The sequence below is a fragment of the Jaculus jaculus genome, chromosome 8 (genome assembly GCF_020740685.1).
Source record: "Jaculus jaculus isolate mJacJac1 chromosome 8, mJacJac1.mat.Y.cur, whole genome shotgun sequence".
Taxonomy (NCBI): domain Eukaryota; kingdom Metazoa; phylum Chordata; class Mammalia; order Rodentia; family Dipodidae; genus Jaculus; species Jaculus jaculus.
In genome coordinates this window covers 114156788-114175448 of record NC_059109.1, presented here as the reverse complement: position 1 = coordinate 114175448, position 18661 = coordinate 114156788, and the positions used below count along the sequence as shown (strand labels likewise).

Sequence of the window (18661 nt, the reverse complement as noted above, 5' to 3'; positions counted from 1 at the left end):
GCCCTTCCTGTCCGTCAGGGCGAGTTACCTCACTGTGTGAACACACACCACACTGTGCACTACTAGTTCGTGTTTCTTAACACTGGCTGCTCTGAGAGTATGCTTAGGCCCTGAGGAGAAACATAAAATCAGCTTCCCACTCCCAACCCAGCGCAGCCCTTACGTACATCCTTCCTTGCTGATGAAGGCCCCCTGGGGAGCCTGTGGGATGCCCTTCCACACAGTGATGGGCTTGGGGTAGCCAGGGTCTGTGGCCCGCCGCTCCTCACTGTAGCGCCAGTACCGTTCACCTTTGAAAAAGTAGGTCTTGCCCACAGGTTCCCAGCGCAGAGCTGTGTCGATGCCTTCGCGGGGCAGGCAGCTACCCAGCTCTCCCAAGCTGTGGGGGTAGCCAGGCTCCACCGTCACCTCTTTAAACACCCAGTACTTGTCACCTGTGGGAAGAGAGAGTCCAGGATCAGCTTTCTCCAGCCACTCAGTGACAGAAACTGTGGCTAGTGCCCCTTGCCAATCTTCATTCTTAAAGCCAGGATGCCAGTTGTCTTGGCCCAGCAGATCTTGGGAGTAAGAAGTCAGAAGCTAGTCACAGACTCTGGACCATGTCCCTCATGTTACTGTGTTCCCCACATTCTTCAGCTTCTTGTCTTTTTTCAAAGTAGCATCTCACTCTAGCCCAGGCTGGCCTGGAATTCACTATGTAGTCTCAGGCTGGCCCTGAACTCTCAGCAATCCTATTTCTATCTCCTGAGTGCTGGGATCAAAAAGACATGTGCCACCACACCGAACCACCCACTTGTCTTTCTTCTTTCCCCTTTCTTTTCTTCCTTTCTTTCCCTCTTTCCTTCTTCCTTCCTTCCTTCCTTTCTTTCTTTCTTTCTTTCTTTCTTTCTTTCTTTCTTTTTTTCTTTCTTTCTTTCTCATTCTCTCACACAACAGGGACTCATTTGGTAGCCCTAGCTGACCTGGAACTCACTACGCAGACCAAGCTGGCCTTGACCTTGCAGCAATCCTGCTTAAGTGCTAGGATTACAGGTTTGCACCACCACACTAGCTATCCTTTCGTCTTGTGTCCTTCTCTCTGGAGATTTCGGCAATTTCTTTTCTTTTTGGAACTTTCAAGGTAGGGTCTTATTCTAGCCTGAGTTGATCTGGAACTCACTCTGTAGTCCCAGGCTGGCCTTGAACACACAATGATCCTTCTACTTCTGCCTTCCAAGTGCTGGGATTAAAGGGGCGCGCTACCATGTCTGCTGATTTCAGCCATTTCTGTGTCGTTACACATGGCTCCTACTCTGTCTGCTACAGGTGACATCTAACTCTGAGTCTGTAGCAACAACTGAGGTAAGCCTCACCCCCGATGCCCAAAGGGATCTACCATTACCTCTGGAAGCTCAAAGTTGGCTTCCCAGAGCGCCTCACCTGTACCAGAGGGGTTACCTCTTCACCACCTTTCGGCTTCCTAGAGTCCCTTAGAAACTCTGGCATCATCTTTGACCTTTGTCTTTCCTTTCCCTCTGTAGTCAGCGGCCATTGAGTCGCCTTGCAGGTGTCCCCTGCTGCCCTGCTCCTCCCTGGTTTGAGTCTCATGAATGACACTCTCCTCACCTCCAACAACCGCCTCTGAAATGTCCTCCCCGTCTCCCCACACCACATTGCCACCAGCCCTATGGATCCCAGCTGCTCAGAAACAGACGTAGAGTTCCCAGCATCGTCCCAAGAGGGTCCAAACTGAGTTCCGGCCTGGGACCCATGGCTGTTCAGGAGCTGTCGTCACACGAAGCCACCTGCAGGTCACTTCCCACTGCTCTCCGTGGTGGGGCGTCAGCGACTGTCCAGTGGACTTCTGAGTCCTCAGGCTTTCCACTGACCCGTGCTGTTCTGTCCCTCCAGTGTGCCTCTCGCTCCCCACTTCCCTGTATCTGACCCACCTCAGGCCTGGCCAAGCCAAGACTGTTGATGGAAAACAAGCAAGGCCACGCTGGCCCCAGGACAGGCACAGTGTCTCCCTTCCTGTTCTTCCCCTTCCCCTCAGGCCTGTGTCACCTCATCCCTCTGGGCTCCTGCAGAACTGAGAGCATGGCCTTCCATGGAATACTGAGGGGTCTTCAGTGGCCTGTCCCTTGTGTGGGTGAAGCTGTTGTGCCATCAGCCTTGGAACTCTTTGACTTGATTTCCCCAGGTCGTGTGCTTCCTGCCTGTGGGTTATCTGTCCGGTCAGAGGTCAGTGTCTCGGTTAAGCCCATGGAGACGGTATCCGCTGCCCATCCTACATTTTCTAGGTTACACAGGAAGAAGCCTGAAGAAAGGTAGGCAAATCTCCCAGGTCGCCAGGCGTGGTGGCGCATGCCTTTAAGCCCAGCCCTCGGGAGGCAGAGGTTGGAGGATTGCTGTGAGATCAAGGCCACCCTGAGACTCCATAGTGAATTCCAGGTCAGCCTGGGCTAGAGTGAGACCCTACCTCGAAAAACAAAAAAAAAAAGAAAAAAAAAAAAAACAACTCCCAGGTCTTGGATGGGCCACATTACCTTTGAAGAAGACAAATCTCCCATCAGCCCTCTCATAGGCTGCATCGATGCGGGCGGGCAGGCCCTTCCAGAACTGCTCAATCTGCATGGGGTAGCCCTCCTGCACCCGGTTATTGCGCAGGCGCCAGAACCAGCGATCCTAGGGGAAGAGAGAACAGGATATGGCAGGCCTTGCCTCTGAATCCAGTGATGTCAGTCCCCAGGCTCAGGTCCAACAACCTAACAGTGACCCTTGGACTCGGCCTTCAACCCCCCATGGAGTCCATCCATCTGCTGCTTCCAGCTCTCAGAGGGGAGATAGGATGCAGCTCTTCAATTAAACGTCCCCGCTGCCTAGTGATTATGAGACAGCAGACAGACTGGCCTGGTGTGGGAGCTGCGGGAGCTAGAAAGAAGGATGCCAGAGCCTTCAGTGACCACACGAGGGCAGCAGAAAGTCAGACACCAGTTGGGCCCAGTTGGTGGTGGTGGTGGTGGGGATCCCAGCGTGATAAATTTTCACATTTGCCTGTGAACACCTTATTGGGAGGATCAAGAATATGAATGCAGTAGTACAAATAGGATTTGCAGACATGGTACAAAACCCAACATTTAAAAAAATTTTTTTGTTTTATTTTTTTATTTATTTTTTATTTGAGAGTGACAGAGAGAGGGGGGGGGAGGGAGGCAGGCAGAGAGTGAGATAGAGAATGGGCGCGCCAGGGCCTCCAGCCACTGCAAACGAACTCCAGACGCGTGCGCCCCCTTGTGCATCTGGCTAACGTGGGACCTGGGGAACCGAGCCTCGAACCGGGGTCCTTAGGCTTCACAGGCAAGCGCTTAACCGCTAAGCCATCTCTCCAGCCCCAAACCTAACATTTTTAATTTATGTTTTGTTTTTATCGAGGTAGGGTCTGGCTCTAGCTCAGGCTGAGTCAGGAACAGGCTTCTTTCTTGTCACTCTGCCTGGTTTGTTTCCTACTCTCCTTGCCCATGAGTTTGTTCCGATGGCTGGAGGCCCTGGAGCATCCATGCTCTCTCTGTCTGCCTCTTTCTCTTTCTCTCTCTCAATAAATAAATAAAAATAAAATTAAAAAAGAATTAAAAGAGAGACAGAGAGCTGACAGAGTGGCAGCATTCATCACTCTGTGACTGTCACCAGCTCCATGTCTTCCTGGTCACGGTGAACTGTAGCCTGGAACTATAAGCTGAAATACATCCTTCTTCCCTTAAAGTGATTAAATTTTTTTTAAAAAAATTACTGTAAGAGAGAGGGAGGGAGAAAGAGAATGAATATGTGTGAGTGTGTGTTGGGGAGAGGGGTGAGCCAAGACCTCTTGCAGCTGCAAACAACCTCCAGACACATGCACCACTTTGTGCACCTGGCTTCACATGGGTACTGGGGAATCAAACCTGCACCTTCAGGCTTTGCAAATAAGTGTCTTTAACCACTGAGCCATCTCCCCAGCCCCCTTAAACTGATTCTCATTTTTTTTTTGAAAATTATTTTTAAGATTTATTTTTATATATTTGAGATAGAGGGAAAGAGAGAGAGATAGAGAAAAGGTGAGAATGGGCACACCAGGGTCTCTAGCCACTGTGAACGAACTCCAGACACACGCACCACCACCATGTACATCTGGCTTATGTGGGACATGGAGAACCAAATCTGGGTCCTTAGGTTTCACAGGCAAGTGCCTTAACCACTAAGCCATCTCTCCAACCCCCTTAAGATGATTCTTTTTTAAAAAAATATTTTATTTATTTATTTGAGAGAGAGAGAGAGAGAATGGGCACACCAGGGCCTCCAGCCACTGCAAACGAACTCCAAATGCAAGCATCCCATGTGCATCTGGCTAACGTGGGTCCTGGAGAGTTGAACCAGGATCCTTTGGCTTTGCAGGCAAACGCCTTAACCGTTAAGCCATCTCTCCAGCCCTTAAGCTGATTCTTATCAGGTATTTTGTCTCAGCAATAGTAAGGTAACTGATACAGTTAGTATTAGCACCCTGGAAGGTATCAGGTTATCAATATTTCCCTATTGGAAACAAGTTGTTGGGTTTTGGGAGCACCAAAAAGAGACCCTGAGTCCTAGCCACTAAGCTCCTGTCCATGACCTCTAATAGCCCAGTTCCGGAGCAGGAACCTCCCTAGACTCGTAGTGGGGGGGGGAGGGGAGAGGGGTAGAAGGGAAACACCTGAATGGCACTGATCCACCAGCCCTACCTTAAACACAAACATCTCGCCCCGGAAGAGGGCCACTGTGTTGAAGTTGCCATCACAGATGTTGGGTTTGGCACCTGGAGTGGATGGCCGGTCCCCGAGAGGTGGCCGAGGGGGCCTGGGCTGGCGCTCATGCTTCCTCTCAGACGGTGAGTGGATCCTGCGGACTGGGAGTGTAGGGAGAGGCCTTGTGGGCTCCAGAGGCTCAGCTGGGGGTCCTGGAGAGAGGGGCTGCATATTAGAGAGGGGCCCGCTGTTCGCTGCTTCCCCTAGTCTCACCGCCACCCAGGGAGCTCCAGGTCATCCGCTCTCTCAGCTTTAACTCCCTACTCTGTAAAATGATACATAAGGGCTGGAGGGATTGCTTAGTGGTTAAGGCATTTGCCTACAAAGCCAAAGGACCCAGGTTCGATTCCCCAGGAACCACGTATGACAAATGCACAAGGTGGTGCATGCCTCTGGAATTAATTTGCAGAGGCTGGAGGCCCTGGAGTGCCCATATTCTGTCTCTCTCTCTCTCTCTCTACCTCTCTCTGAAATAAAAATAAAATTTAAAAAGTGATACATGAAAACAACCTCTAGATGTGAGCCCTCACTTTCCACCCTCACATCTGGTAACTTTCTCTCTTTTCAGAGGAAACATGTCCTTCCTTAAGGTCAGTGTCCTGTGCCCTCTTTTGCTGGTCCCCTTTGCACAGGCTGAGCCCTAATTTCTCACCTCCCTCCATTTTTCAATTGAGTTCCATGCAGTTTCTTTTCCGCTTTCCACCCAGACAACTTGCCAAGATCACCAGTTACCACTATGCTGCGGAATCCAGTTGTTATCGACTTTGCTGAGCACATGAATCATCCAGGGCTCTTGATAACGCACAGAGTGACTCAGAGGGCCTGGGGTGGACCTCAGACTCTGCATGTTTTCAAGCTATCTGGTGATGCCTATATTGCTGATGTGAGGCCCACGTATGCAGCAACAGGATCCAGAAAACACTTACTATGATCCACACTCCCCTTCTTCCAGGGCCCTCTATTCCTGGTTTTCCTGCCATTTCCAGGATTGTTCCCTTGTAGCCTTCTTTTCTGGGGCTGCTACTCTCTTCTAAAGACTAGTGTGTCCTTAGGTCTCTTTGAGGTAGGTAGGGTCTCACTCTAGCCCTGGCTGACCTGGAATTCACTATGTAGTCTCAGGGTGATCCTCCTACTTCTGCCTCCGGAGTGCTGGGATTAAAGGTGTGTGCCACCACACCCAGCTCCATTCCACTTTAAAAAAATATTTTAGTTTTATTTACTTCTGTGAGGGGGGCAGAGAGGGAAAGAGAGGGAGAGAGAGAGAATGGGCGCACCAGGGCCTCTAGCCATTGCAAACAAACTCCAAATGGATGTGCCACCTTGTACATCTGGCTTACATGGGTCCTGGGGAATTGAACCTGGGTCCTTTGGCTTTGCAGGTAAGCTCCTTAACTGCTAAGCCATCCCTCCAGCCCTCCATTCCACAAGTACTGGCTACCCACCCCCCTTCCCCATCTCTGCTGCTTTACCCATCAAGGTCTAGGGCTGTGGTCAGGGGCACCTCCTGACCAGGAGTGCCATTTCCTGGTCCATGCCCTGGGGGATGTGCTATGTTGACCAGCATTTGTTCAGGTCACCTGGTCTTCTTGTATCAACTAACCAGACCAGAACAAGAACCTCCCATGCCAGTGTGACCTGCGCATGGTGGAAGGTCTTCTAAGACAACAGCCCATCTTCTCATGTTCCTCTTCAGACCAAAGCTCTGGTTATTAGGAATATCACCTGAGGGGGCTGGAGAGTTGGCTTAGCAGTTAAGCGCTTGCCTGTGAAGCCTAAGGACCCTGGTCTGAGGCTCAGTCCCCAGCACCACGTAAGCCAGATGCACAAGTTGGCATGCATCTGGGGTTGGTTTGCAGTGGCTAGAGGCCCTGGTGTGCCCATTCTCTTTTTGCCTCGTTCACTCTCTGTCTGTCTCTCTCAAATAAATAAAGAAAAAGAAACAAAGAAATATCACCTGAGGGCTGGAGAGACGGCTTAGTGGTTAAGGCATTTGCCTGCAAAGTCAAACAACCCAGGTTCAACTCCCCAGGACCCACGTAAGCCAGATGCACAAGAGGGCACATGTGTCTGGAGTTAGTTCGCAGTGACTGGAGACCCTGACGTGCCCATTCTCTATCTGCCTCTGTCTCTCTCTCTCTCAAATAAATAAATGAAAAAAAAAAAAGGAAAAATCACCTGATATCACTATGACTCAGGCAGATGTGTGACTCTCCTTGGCTAGAGGAGGGAGGGACCCCAGGGAGTGCTCAGTCAGTCTGGGGTAGAAAGGAAGAAATGCAGTGCAGGGAGGGAGGGAGGATATGGAAAGGGAGGGTGTAGAGAAGAGGGAACTGGCAGAGTTCACCCCATTTTGCTCTTCCTAATCATAACTCAGCACATCCCCTAGGTCTCCCAAGTGTGCCCAGCAGAAAACCTCCTCAAAGTCAGCACACAAAAGCCAGGCACGGTGGCACACGCCTTTACTCCCAGTACTCGGGAGGCAGAGGTAGGAGGATTGCTGTGAGTTCGAGGCCAGCCTGCGACTACACAGCGAATTCCAGGCCAGCCTGGGCGACAGCGAGACCCTTACCTTGAACTCCCCACCCCCCGCAAAAAAAAAAAGAAAGAAAATGAATACCCAGGGATGCTGCAGTAATGCTGACAAAAGGCAAACTTCCCCACCCCATGCCTGCAGACAGCTACAGGCCAGCCTCCGAGCCCAGTAGAGGCCCCTCCTTCCAGCCAGGCCTACCGTAGATCTTCTGGATGCCCTGGAGATCGTCCTGGGGCAGCTTGAAGTTGTGCGTCTCCATGTACTGGTAGAAGGGCGCCATGATGGCACTCGGGTCATTGGAGTGCTCCAGTCCCAGCGCGTGGCCCAGCTCATGCACAGCCACCAGGAAGAGGTCGTTTCCTGTGAAGAGGGGCATGGGCGGTGCCCAGGGCACCCACTTAGGTATCAGTCAGTCAATATACGGCTTGTGCCAGACTCTCTGATGGACATTGGGAACATAAAGAAAAATCAGACACAATCCTTGTCTTGGAGACCTCTTAATACCAAGGGGTACATACAAAAATGACATAGGTGACACAGCGTCCCAGATGCTTTAACAGGTGCCTTTAAAAGGTGGAGGGAGGCTGGGCGTGGTGGCGCACGCCTTTAATCCCAGCACTTGGGAGGCAGAGGTAGGAGGATCGCCATGAATTTGAGGCTACCCTGAGACTCCATAGTTAATTCCAGGTTAACTTGGACTAGACTGAGACACTACCTCAAAAAAACAAAATAAATAAATAAATGAAAGGTGAAGGGAATTTTTAAAAATATGCTCTGATAGCCGGGCGAGTTGATGCACGCCTTTAATCCCAGCACTCGGGAGGCAGAGGTAGGAGGATCACTGTGAGTTCGAGGCCACCCTGAGACTCCATAGTGAATTCCAGGTCAACCCAGGCTAGAGCGAGACCCTACCTCGAAAAACCGAAGAACCAAAAAATATTTTTATTTACTTACTTGCAAGAGAGGAAAAGAATGAGAATTGGCACACCAGGGCCTCCTGCCACTGCAAACAAACTCCAGATACATGCACGACTTTGTGCATCTGGCTTTACATGAGTACTAGGGAATCGAATCCCGACTATCAGTCTTTAGAAGCAGCAAGTGCCCTTAACCACTGAGCTATCTCTCCAGCCCTGAGGGGATTTTTTTTCTTTTTATTTTTTATTAAAATTTTAAATTTTTTATTAACATTTTCCATGATTATAAAAAAAATCCCATGGTAATTCCCTCCCTCCCCACCCCCACACTTTCCCTTTGAAATTCCATTCTCCATCATATTACCTCCCCATTACAATCATTGTACTTACATATATACAATATCAACCTATTAAGTATCCTCCTCCCTTCCTTTCTCTTCCCTTTATGTCTCCTTTTTAACTTACTGGCCTCTGCTACCAAGTATTTTCCTTCTCACGCAGAAGCCCAGTCATCTGTAGCTAGGATCCACATGTGAGAGAGAACATGTGGCACTTGGCTTTCTGGGCCTGGGTTACTGGGGGGATTTTTTAAAGGTACTAGAGATTGAACCAAAAGCCTTACACGTGCTAGGCAAGCTCTCTACTTCTGGGCTATGTCCCCAATTCTCATTCTACTTTTTTTTTTCATGTGTGTATATATGTGTGCATGTGTGTGCATACATGTGTGGGGGGGCAGAAGTCAATGTTGGGTGTCATCCTTGATCACTTTCCACCTTGTGTATATTTATTTATTTGAGAGAGAGAGAATGAGCACATCAGGGTCTTTAGCTTCTGCAAATGAACTCCAGAAACATGCGCCACCTTGTGTATCTGGCTTATGTGGGTCCTGGGGAGTCGAGCCTGGGTCCTTTAGCTTTGGAGGCAAGCACTTCAACTACTAAGCCATCCATCCAGCCCCACCTTGTTTATGGAGATAGGGTCTCTCACTTGAACCCAGAACTCCTAGGTTGCCCTGGGAATTCCCATCTCCCCCTCCCAAGCACCAGGACAGGTGGGTCACCACATAGGTGCTGGGGCTCCCAACTCAGGTCCTCAAACTTGCAAGTGCCTTACTGACAAAGCCATCACCCCAGCTCTCTTTTTACTATTTATTCTGAAACATGGTTTCACTAAATTTCTCTAACTGGCCTTAACCTCACTGTGTTAGTCGAAGCAGACCTTGAATTTGTGATCCTCCTGCTTCAGTCTCCCGAGTAATTAGAATTATAGGTCTGTGCCACCAAGCCAAGTTTTGGGTATTCTGAGAAGGAATAGCATTTAAACTTGGAGGGAGCCGGGCGTGGTGGTGCACGCCTTTAATTCCAGCACTTGGGAGGCAGAGGTAGGAGGATTGCCATGAGTTCAAGGCCACCCTGAGATGACAGAGTTAGTTCCAGGTCAGCCTGGACCAGAGTGAGACCCTACCTCAAAAAACCAAAAAATAAATAAATAAATAAATAAATAAATAAAAAATAAACTTGGAGGGAGACATTGAGGGAAAACTTCATAACTGAAGTTGAATTTATTTTTTCATTTTTATGAGTTAGGGTCTCACTCTAGCCAGGCTGACCTGGAATTCACTATGTAGTCTCAGGGTGACCTTGAACTCACAGTGATCCTCCTACCTCTGCCTCCCAAGTGCTGGGATTAAAGGCATGAGCCACCACACCCGGCTGAAGTTGAATCTTAAAAGGCAAGAAAAGGCTGGAGAGATGGCTTAGCAGTTAAGGAGCCTGCCTGCAAAGCCTAAAGACCCATGTTCAACTCTCCAGATCCCACATAAGCCAGACACACAAAGGTGAAGCAAGTGCAAGGTCGTACTTGCCCACTAGGTGGTGCAAGCATCTGGAGTTTGATTGGAGGCCCTGGCACTGTTCCCTCTTGGTGTCTCTCTCTCTCTCTCTCTCTCTAAAAAAAAATAAATAAAATGTAAAAAGTTGGTCAGGAGGTTTGGGAGATGGCTCAGCAGTTAAAAGTGTTTTCTTGCAAAGCCTGTCAGCCTGGGCTCAATCCCCCAGCACCCGGGTAAGAGCGTAAGTGTCAGATGCAAAGCGGAGCACGCATCTGTGATCCCAGTATGCCTACGACAATGGGAGGCAAAGCCAGGAGGAGCTGAAACTTGTGACATTCATTTTTAGCCTGGCAGTTCCTTTGCAGCAGCAAGACACCCTGTCTCAAAGAAGGTAGAGCACAGACACCCCAAAGTTGTCCTCTGGCCTTCACACGGGTGCTGTGACACACACACACGTGCACAAACAAATGAATTTTTTTTTTTTTTTCAAAACAAGAAATTGGTCATAGTGGATTCAGGGCAGGGGAGGAAGAGATGAGGTGGCCTTCCTGGCAGAGGGAGTGCTTAAGACCAGCTCCAGGGACAGACAGTTTCATTCCACTTGGCTCTGGAACAAAGCACAAGGGGGAGGGCCAGAAAGAGATGAGGTCAGCCAGGCTGGCAAGCAGGGCTCTGTGATGCCCTACAAAGGAATTTGGATCAGCTTCTTGGCCGGGGAGGGGTGGGGATGGAGAGCAGAAGGGGTGGGGCACTATGAGATCACCATGGTTGCAGTCGGAGAGAGGACTAGAAGTGAACAAGACCTGGGGCAGGGGCACCAGAGGGGATCAACTGAGAAAGTGAGATCCGGGCACTGGGGGGAGATGCAAAAGACTGAGAGCCAAGGGAGCCATGGGGGGGAATGAGTGCAGATGACGGTCGGCGTGGCTGGTGGTCGGCCGATCCAGAGTGAGCAGGGCCTTTGGCATGAGGCAGTCCTGAAAGAATGGAACTGCTGGCCCAGGTCAAGGCGAGCAGTCAAGTACGGGTGGAGATGCAGTCCAGGTGCAGAAAGCGGAGCCAGGATCCTGACTGTGAAACTGAGGTGACATTCCCTACCATGGTGTGGTAGATCTGAGCATCCCTGAGATCGCCTTCATTTTCAGTGCCATCCCTCCCTCCCACCCACCTTTGTGAACTTGCCCAGTAAGTGTTTCAACGCCTTGAGTCTCAGCACTCTCATGTGTACAAAGGGGGGAGCCATATGCAGCTCATGGTTTTCAGTGAGGAGCGAGGAAGACGACGTGTAGAATATGTGGCACAGCCAGAAATAGTGGCTCTGTTGTCACGGACATACGGCACAAGCTTGGTTAATACAAACCCATTGGCCAGAAAGGCCAGTGGGGTTCCAGAAACCAGACTCTCTTAAAAGTCAACTCCCCTGAACGTCTGTATGAAATCTTGCGTCGGCATTAAGTAACCACAATGTTGGGAAAGAAATTTCAGGGCCAAGGAGATCGGTGGGGGGGGGGCATTGTCTCCACAGCTGCTCAGTGAGACCCCTTCTTGCATCTTTGGCGCTTGTTTTCCCCTTCAAATCTGCCTTATTTCCCAGTCATAGGCTTTTCTCAGCGCTTTTCTGCAATCTCTAAGCACAGGGAGGCCAAGTCTCGGGGACCCTACTGTCCCCTCTGACCCCATTATCCCTGCCAGAGTTGCCCTGTCTTAGTCCATCTAGGCCCCATGAGGGTCAGGTAGTGGGGTATGAGAATTTTTTGGCCTTCCTACGATCTCGGAGAAAAGAGCACTGGGGCGGGGGGTGCAGACGCAGGCCGAGGGAAGTTTCGGCCTGCCACTCCACTGACACTAGGGGTGTCGTCAGTGAAGCGCAAAGGAGAGGAAGGGTGGGGGCAGGTGGGTGAGCAAGATCACTGCAAGGTTGGCCAAAAGCTTGGGGCTGGCCTTCTGCTGGGAAGGGCGGCTGGCAGGAGAAGGCCAGGTCACCCCCAGCTCTTCCCTCAGGTTCTGGTCCCTCTGGCAGCAGGGAGGTGTGAGCTCATCTCTGAGCTCCATCCCAAACAAAGGAGGCTGCTGGAGCCAGCAGAAGGCAGCTCGGCTTCCTCGGGCCCAGCTTGGCTCTGCTCCTGGCCTGCTGCTCCGCCTAGGACAAGCTGTTCAGGGCCTCTGAGTCCTGATCAGGCCTCCCCTTGGGACCATCTACAGGGTCCTCAGCAGGGAGCCACCGGACCCTTTCCATCTGTGTCCTCAGCCTGTGCCTGGCTCTTAAGAGAACAGAGAACTCTCTGTCTCTGCCAGGCGTGGTGGCGCACGCCTTTAATCCCAGCAGATTAGGGAGGCAGAATTAGGAGGATCGCTGTGAGTTCCAGGCCAGCCTGAGACTACATAGTGAATTCCAGGTCAGCCTGGGCTAGAGTGAGACCCTACCTCAAAAAAAAAAAAAAAAAAAATAGAGTTTTTTTTTTTTTTTTTTTTTTTTTTTTTTAAGAGAAATCCCTTGAAATAGAGAGACTTGTGGCTTTGTTCCAGGGGTCCAAAGGAGGAGCAGAGCTGCAGAGCCAGCACCCTACTATACAGGTCTGGGCAGAGAGGAAAGGACAGGGGCGGAAGGCCTCCTTTAACCTGTGAGGTGAATCAGGGATACAAGGAAGAGCCTGCTATGAACAAGAGCCCAGGGCCTCGTCGAGAGGTGTTTCTTGAGGACTTCAGTCGCCAAGAGAGTGAGAAGCAGGAAGCAGAGTGGTCAAGACCATGGCCTGCCTTCCTTCACCGCTCCACTGTGTCTTCTTCCTGTGACATTTTAGCCTCTTCCTCTGGGAAACGAGGGCGATCATGGTACCGTCCTCATGAGAACAGGGCCAAGGGTGGATGAGACCGGCTATGCAACGTGCTACACTGGCTGCGGGCACAGACGGATCACCTTAATTACTGCGGCTGGTGGTGAGCTGTGTGTGTGAGGACCAGTGTCCCCCAGAACGAGTGTTCCAGAAGCTCAGAAGCTCCCGGGTTTCCTTCATGTACATGACAGTGGCTGGGCTACCCCAGTGACCCTTGTCTGTTTTCCTAGGGCCTCCTTCTTTGGTGATTTCCAGCTCCCTGACTCCCCCAGCCACCAAAGGGCATCTGCCTTCACCTCTGCTCGCTTGCCAGGGCTGACCTTCCACCTGGAATACCCAGTGCCCATTTCCCAGGAAGCTAGCCTGGTTGTCCTGATGGGCCAAGAATGTGTCCTCTACTCCCCAAGCATTGTACCGGAGGATCTTTTAGCCACTGGTCACCTTCCAGCCTGCATTAATGACAGCCCAGCTGCTCCCTCTCATCTGCCCCAGGACAACGAGCTCCTGAGGGGCAGTATCTCCAGAAAGTGGTTTAAAGGTGCCTGACGTGACAATGTGACATGTCAACACCCAGGATGGAGCCTAAACTTCACTATTTTTCCCAAGGGCAGTCCTCGGACCACCTGCAGCAGAAGTCCCTGTGCAGGACGGGGGTGGGGGGGGGCGCTGTTAAAGTTGTGAGGTCACATCTGGCTCTGTCACACTCACTGTGTGAATTTCTTAACCCCTCAGCAGAACTTGACTCTTCTCGTCTGTAACATGGAGACTATGCCCCCCCCACCCCGACTTTCCTGCTTCCAGGGAGAGGAGCTCCTGATGTAAGTGTGGAAAGGGTCTGTCCTGTGTACGTCACGAAGCCTCTTCCTGCCTTGTCACCTTGCCCCCATGAAGGAGCAGCCCAGGGCTGGGCTCCCTTCCGGCAGAGCTTAGTGACTATCTGCTGACTTCACTGGCTGATTCACTTGAAAGAAATGAGGACAAAGGAAGTTTTACCTAGAGAATGACTTAAAGAGGTGGTGGGCCAATTGCCCCCTCACAAATTCCAGTGGCATGAGAACCCAAAAGCAAGGAAAAAAAAGGTCAGCCGTGTGAGCTGTGGATCCTGATCCAAGCAAACAGCTGGAGAATACATTTCTGAGATGATCCAGGAAACTTAACACACTGGGTGTTAGCCTTTGTTTTCTTTTGCTTTTATTTATTTATTTTTTCAAGGTGGGTCTCACTCTATCCCAGGCTGACCTAGAATTCACTCTGTAGCTCCAGGCTAGCCTCCAACTCACAGCGATCCAACTACCTTGGCCTCCTGAGTGCTGGGATTAAAGATGTGTGCCACCACGTCTGGCTAGAATATTAGATTTTAAGAAGTTGTTAACTTTGTTGGGTTAGATGATGGTTTTGTGGTTATGTTAAAATTAGGTCTTTGAGGGCTGGAGGGATGGCTTAGTGGTTAAGGTGTTTCCCTGTAAAACCAAAGGACTCAGGTTCAATTCCTCAGGACCCATATAAACCAGATGCACAAGGGGGCGCACGCATCTGAAGTTTGTTTGCACAGTGGCTGGAGGCCTTGGTGCGCCCATTCTCTCTCTCCATCTCCCTCCCTCTTTCTCTGTCAAATAAATGAATGAGGCCAGGCCTTTGTGGTGGCACATGCCTTTAATCCCAGTACTTGGGAGGCAGAGGTAGGAGGATTGCTGTGAATTTGATGCTACCCTGAGAGTACAGACTGAATTACAGGTCAGCCTGGGCTAGAGTAGGACGCTACCTTGAAAAACAAAAACAAAACAAGACAAAAAAATTAGGTCTTTGAGGCCCGGCGTGATGGTGCATGCCTTTAATCCCAGTACAAAGGAGGCAGAGGTAGGAGATGCTGTGAGTTCGAGGCCAGCCTGAGACTACATAGTGAATTCTAGGTCAGCCTGGGCTAGAGTGAGACCTTACCTTGAAAAAGCAAGCAAGCAAGTAAGCAAACAAACAACAACAACAAAAATAGGTCTTTGTCAGAGGTATATATTCACATGTGAAAGGATCTTATATCTAGATTTTCCTTTAAACCACATTTGCCAAAAAAGTGGGAGGAAGTTGATAAACTGGGAGTGACACAGTGTTGATCACTGAAGTAGGTGACGGACACCCAGGGATCCTAGTCATTCTCTCTCCTTTGGAGAGCCTGAGATTTCCCAGAATGAAAGCTTAGAAAAAAGAAAGCTAACAGTCAGAAAGTTCTCAGGAGGCTTCATTCCCTCCCTTGCTGAGTCTACGTAGAAATCAAATGAGTTGACAGCCAGGTAATAGATCTTGGGTCCTTTCCTGTCTCCCAAACCTGTCTTGGAGCAGTACTTGCCGCTCACCAGCGGGGAACCTATGGCTGTGCTTGTGAGCTGCATCTGGTTCATGTCTGTTTTTCCAGAACAAAGCCCTGACTCCCGTCCAAAGAAGACATTAGCTATCTTGGAACTTCTATCAGAACTGGAAGCTGTTTATCAAAGATTTCCCGATGGGCTGGTGAGATGGCTTAGCAGTTAAGCGCTTGCCTGTGAAGCCTAAGGATCCCGGTTCGAGGCTCGATTCCCCAGGACCCACGATAGATGCACAAGGGGGCGCAGCGTCTGGAGTTCGTCTGCAGTGGCTAAGCAGCCCTGGCGTGCCCACTCTCCTCTCTCTCTGCCTCTTTCTCTCTCTGTCTGTCGCTCTCAAATAAATAAATAAAAATAAACAAAGATTTCCCGAAATGGTGTCCATTCACGGGTCCTGGGCCCACTCCCTGTCAGTTCTGGGGACTGGAGGTTGAGTCCAACAAGTGGGTGTGACAGTGTAACCCCCAGGAGAGCTCTGCAGAAGGGGTGGTGGTGGAAATGCCTTCCTAGCCCCTCCATTGGACAGCAACCTTTGAAAATTCACTTGTGCCTCTCAGAGCTATAACTAAAACCTCATTAGCTAACAGTGCCTGGCACACAACAGGGTCATTTGTTGACACCGATGCAAAAATAAGAATGAGAGCCGGGTGTGGTGGCGCACGCCTTTAATCCCAGCACTCGGGAGGGAGAGGTAGGAGGATAGCCGTGAGTTCGAGGCCACCCTGAGCCTACAGAGTGAATTCCAGGTCAGCCTGGACTAGAGTGAGAGCTTACCTCAATAAGAAAAAAAAAGAAAAGACTTATAACTGACCAAGGAGACTAGAGTGAGACTCTACCTCGAAAAACCAAAAAAAAAAAAAAAAAAAAAAAAAGGATGAGATAGAGAATAGGTGTACACAAAGTCAGGAGACATGTCCGAGACAGGGGAGAGATGCCAGGACAGAGGAAGTGGAGCATCACAAGAAAGAATCTGAAGATGAGGCATGAAAAACAGAACTTGAACAGTTTAATACTCTGCCTACGCTGAGCCTTGGCCAAACCATCTCCTGAATCATCCCTTGATATATAAGCCAAGGGTCATCAACTCCTGGACCGACGTAATGATTTGAAGTGTCTTCAAGGGAGTGGCCCCTCCCTAAAGTCACCAGGCATGGCTTCTGAGGAAAGGGACCTTGAGGGCTGGAGCGATGACTTAGCGGTTAAACAGGTGCTTGCCTTTGAAGTCTAAGGACTCAGGTTTGATTCCCCAGGACCCACGTAAACCAGAAGCACATGGTGGCGTATGTGTCTGGAGTTTGTTTGCAGTGGCTATAGAGGCCCTGGTGTGCCCTTTTCTCTCAAATAAATAAATAAATAAATAAATAAACAAACCTCAGTCAGTCTTTGCAGGACTTTTTATCATGTCATGTTAGAGTTGGAAGGGACCTTAGAGAGCGCCTAATCTGTCCCTTACACACAGGGGAGTGAGGCTGAACTGTTTTTCCCTAGTCACACAGCAGAGTTGTGGAACTAGGGTTTAAGCACCAGTACTGTCAGCTACCAGCTATCCCATTAGAGCTCTGAGTGTTTCTTCTCAAAAAATGGCCATAAAGACTTATAACTAGGTCGGACATGGTGGTGCGCACCTTTAATCCCAGCACCCAGGAGGCAGAGGTAGGAGGATCGCCATGAGTCTGAGGCCACCCTGAGACTACAGAGTGAATTCCAGGTCAGCCTGGGCTAGAGTGAGAGCCTACCTCACTAAGAAAAAAAAAGGAAAGACTTATAACTGACCAAGCAGAGTGAGTGTTGAGTGCTCAGTGCACATAGGTCATTTATATCACCCTTTCAAAGACTCGGGGAATATGGCAGAAGAGGGGTTGAAAAGAATGTAAGAGCCAGAGGATCAGGAGGAGAGATGTGGAACTCTGTCTTCCGGACACTCATGAACTTACAGGCGCTGTGGTTACTACACAAGACCTGTCCAGAAAGGGCTCCACCAACATTCAATTGTGGATGGGGAGAGGCTCATAAGCCCCCAGCCCTTCCTGAGGATTTCTGGCAGTTAAAAGCTGCTGGTGTAGGGCCTTCTTTGGGCTGTTCTTGGGACTTCTTTCTTTCTTTTTTTTTGGTTTTTCAAGATAGGGTCTCACTCTAGCCCAGGCTGACCTGGAATTCACTATGTAGTCTCAGGGTAGCCTTGAACTTATGATGCTCCTACCTCTGCCTCCCGCGTGCTGGGATTAGAGGTGTGCACCACCACGCCCGGCCTTCTTTGGGATTTCTTTCACTGACAGTTGAACAACCCAAGACTGATCCCCTGTACCCCCAGCCCCTCATGACCTTACCATCATGGTTGGCATTTCCTAGTGTCCACGGTTCATCTGAGTCAAAGTGAGTGTCTCCTCCAATTCCTGGGCCAGGAAAGTAGGCATGGGCTAGGAATCCCCCTTCTCCATCAAATGGGGAGCTGTCACCATGGAAACCAGAAGCAAAGAAGATCATGATGTCTGCCTCCTTCCGATCACTTTTGATCTCATGGTATGGCACTTCTTCGAAGGTCAGCGGGGTCACCTTCTGCCACACGTCAAAAGCCTGGCGGATAGCTTTCCGTGTATCCAGCTCCCCCACCTTTGGGGTATAGTTGTGAATGCTGGCAAAAGGGGAGAGGACTGTTAGGAATAGAAGGCAAGAGACTAGTGGAGCTGACAAGGACACCAGACGCAGTACTGCACGAAGGCCTTCACATTCAGAATCTTGGAATTCTGCTGAGCTGCCCCAGGGGCTAAAGAAGGAACTGAATAGGCACAGCTATGCATCCTTACCCTGCCTCAGTCAGAATAACTTCATTTTAACCACTGTTTTCAGTTATTTTTCTTTGATTATTATTATTATTTTGGTTTTTCAAGGTAGGGTCTCACTCTAGCCCAGGCTGGCCTGGAATTCACTCTGTAGTCTCAGGGTAGCCTTGAACTCATGGCAATCCTCCTACCTCTGCCTCCCGAGTGCTGGGATTAAAGGCGTGTGCCACCATGCCTGGTAGTGTTTTTAATTCTGACAAGATTTGTGTTGAATAAAGAATTCTACCCAATGTATATGAAAATTAGACAGATAGCATCCTCTAAATTTAAAATTTTCTTCCAACAGAGAAAATATGTGTATGTATAAAAGTTATAAACATAGTCAACTAGCACAGAGTAGTATAAACCCTTTAAAAACATCATTTCAGGGCTGGAGAGAGAGTTTAGTGGCTAACACACTTGCCTGCAAAGCCAAAGGACCCAGATTTGATTTCCTAATACCCACGTAAAGTGGCACATGTGTCTGGAGTTCATTTGTAGTGGCACACTCATTCTCTATCTGCCTCTCTCTCTCCCTCAAATAAATAAAAAATAGTTAAAAAGACATCATTGAGGGGTT

The 18661-nt window shown here is 49.8% G+C and overlaps 1 protein-coding gene across 1 annotated transcript in view; it reads right to left on the bottom strand.

Annotated features, from left to right (window-relative positions):
* The window catches only part of Mmp24 (matrix metallopeptidase 24), a 60224-nt gene that overhangs the window by 4453 nt on the left and 37110 nt on the right, over positions 1-18661 (bottom strand). The window contains exons 6-10 of the mRNA XM_045157059.1: positions 17590-17894; positions 7525-7686; positions 4731-4945; positions 2526-2664; positions 168-434 (exon numbers count right to left, since the gene is read on the bottom strand). Coding sequence (XP_045012994.1) covers positions 168-434; positions 2526-2664; positions 4731-4945; positions 7525-7686; positions 17590-17894 — 1088 coding nt within the window. The remainder of the gene's footprint in view (positions 1-167; positions 435-2525; positions 2665-4730; positions 4946-7524; positions 7687-17589; positions 17895-18661) is intronic.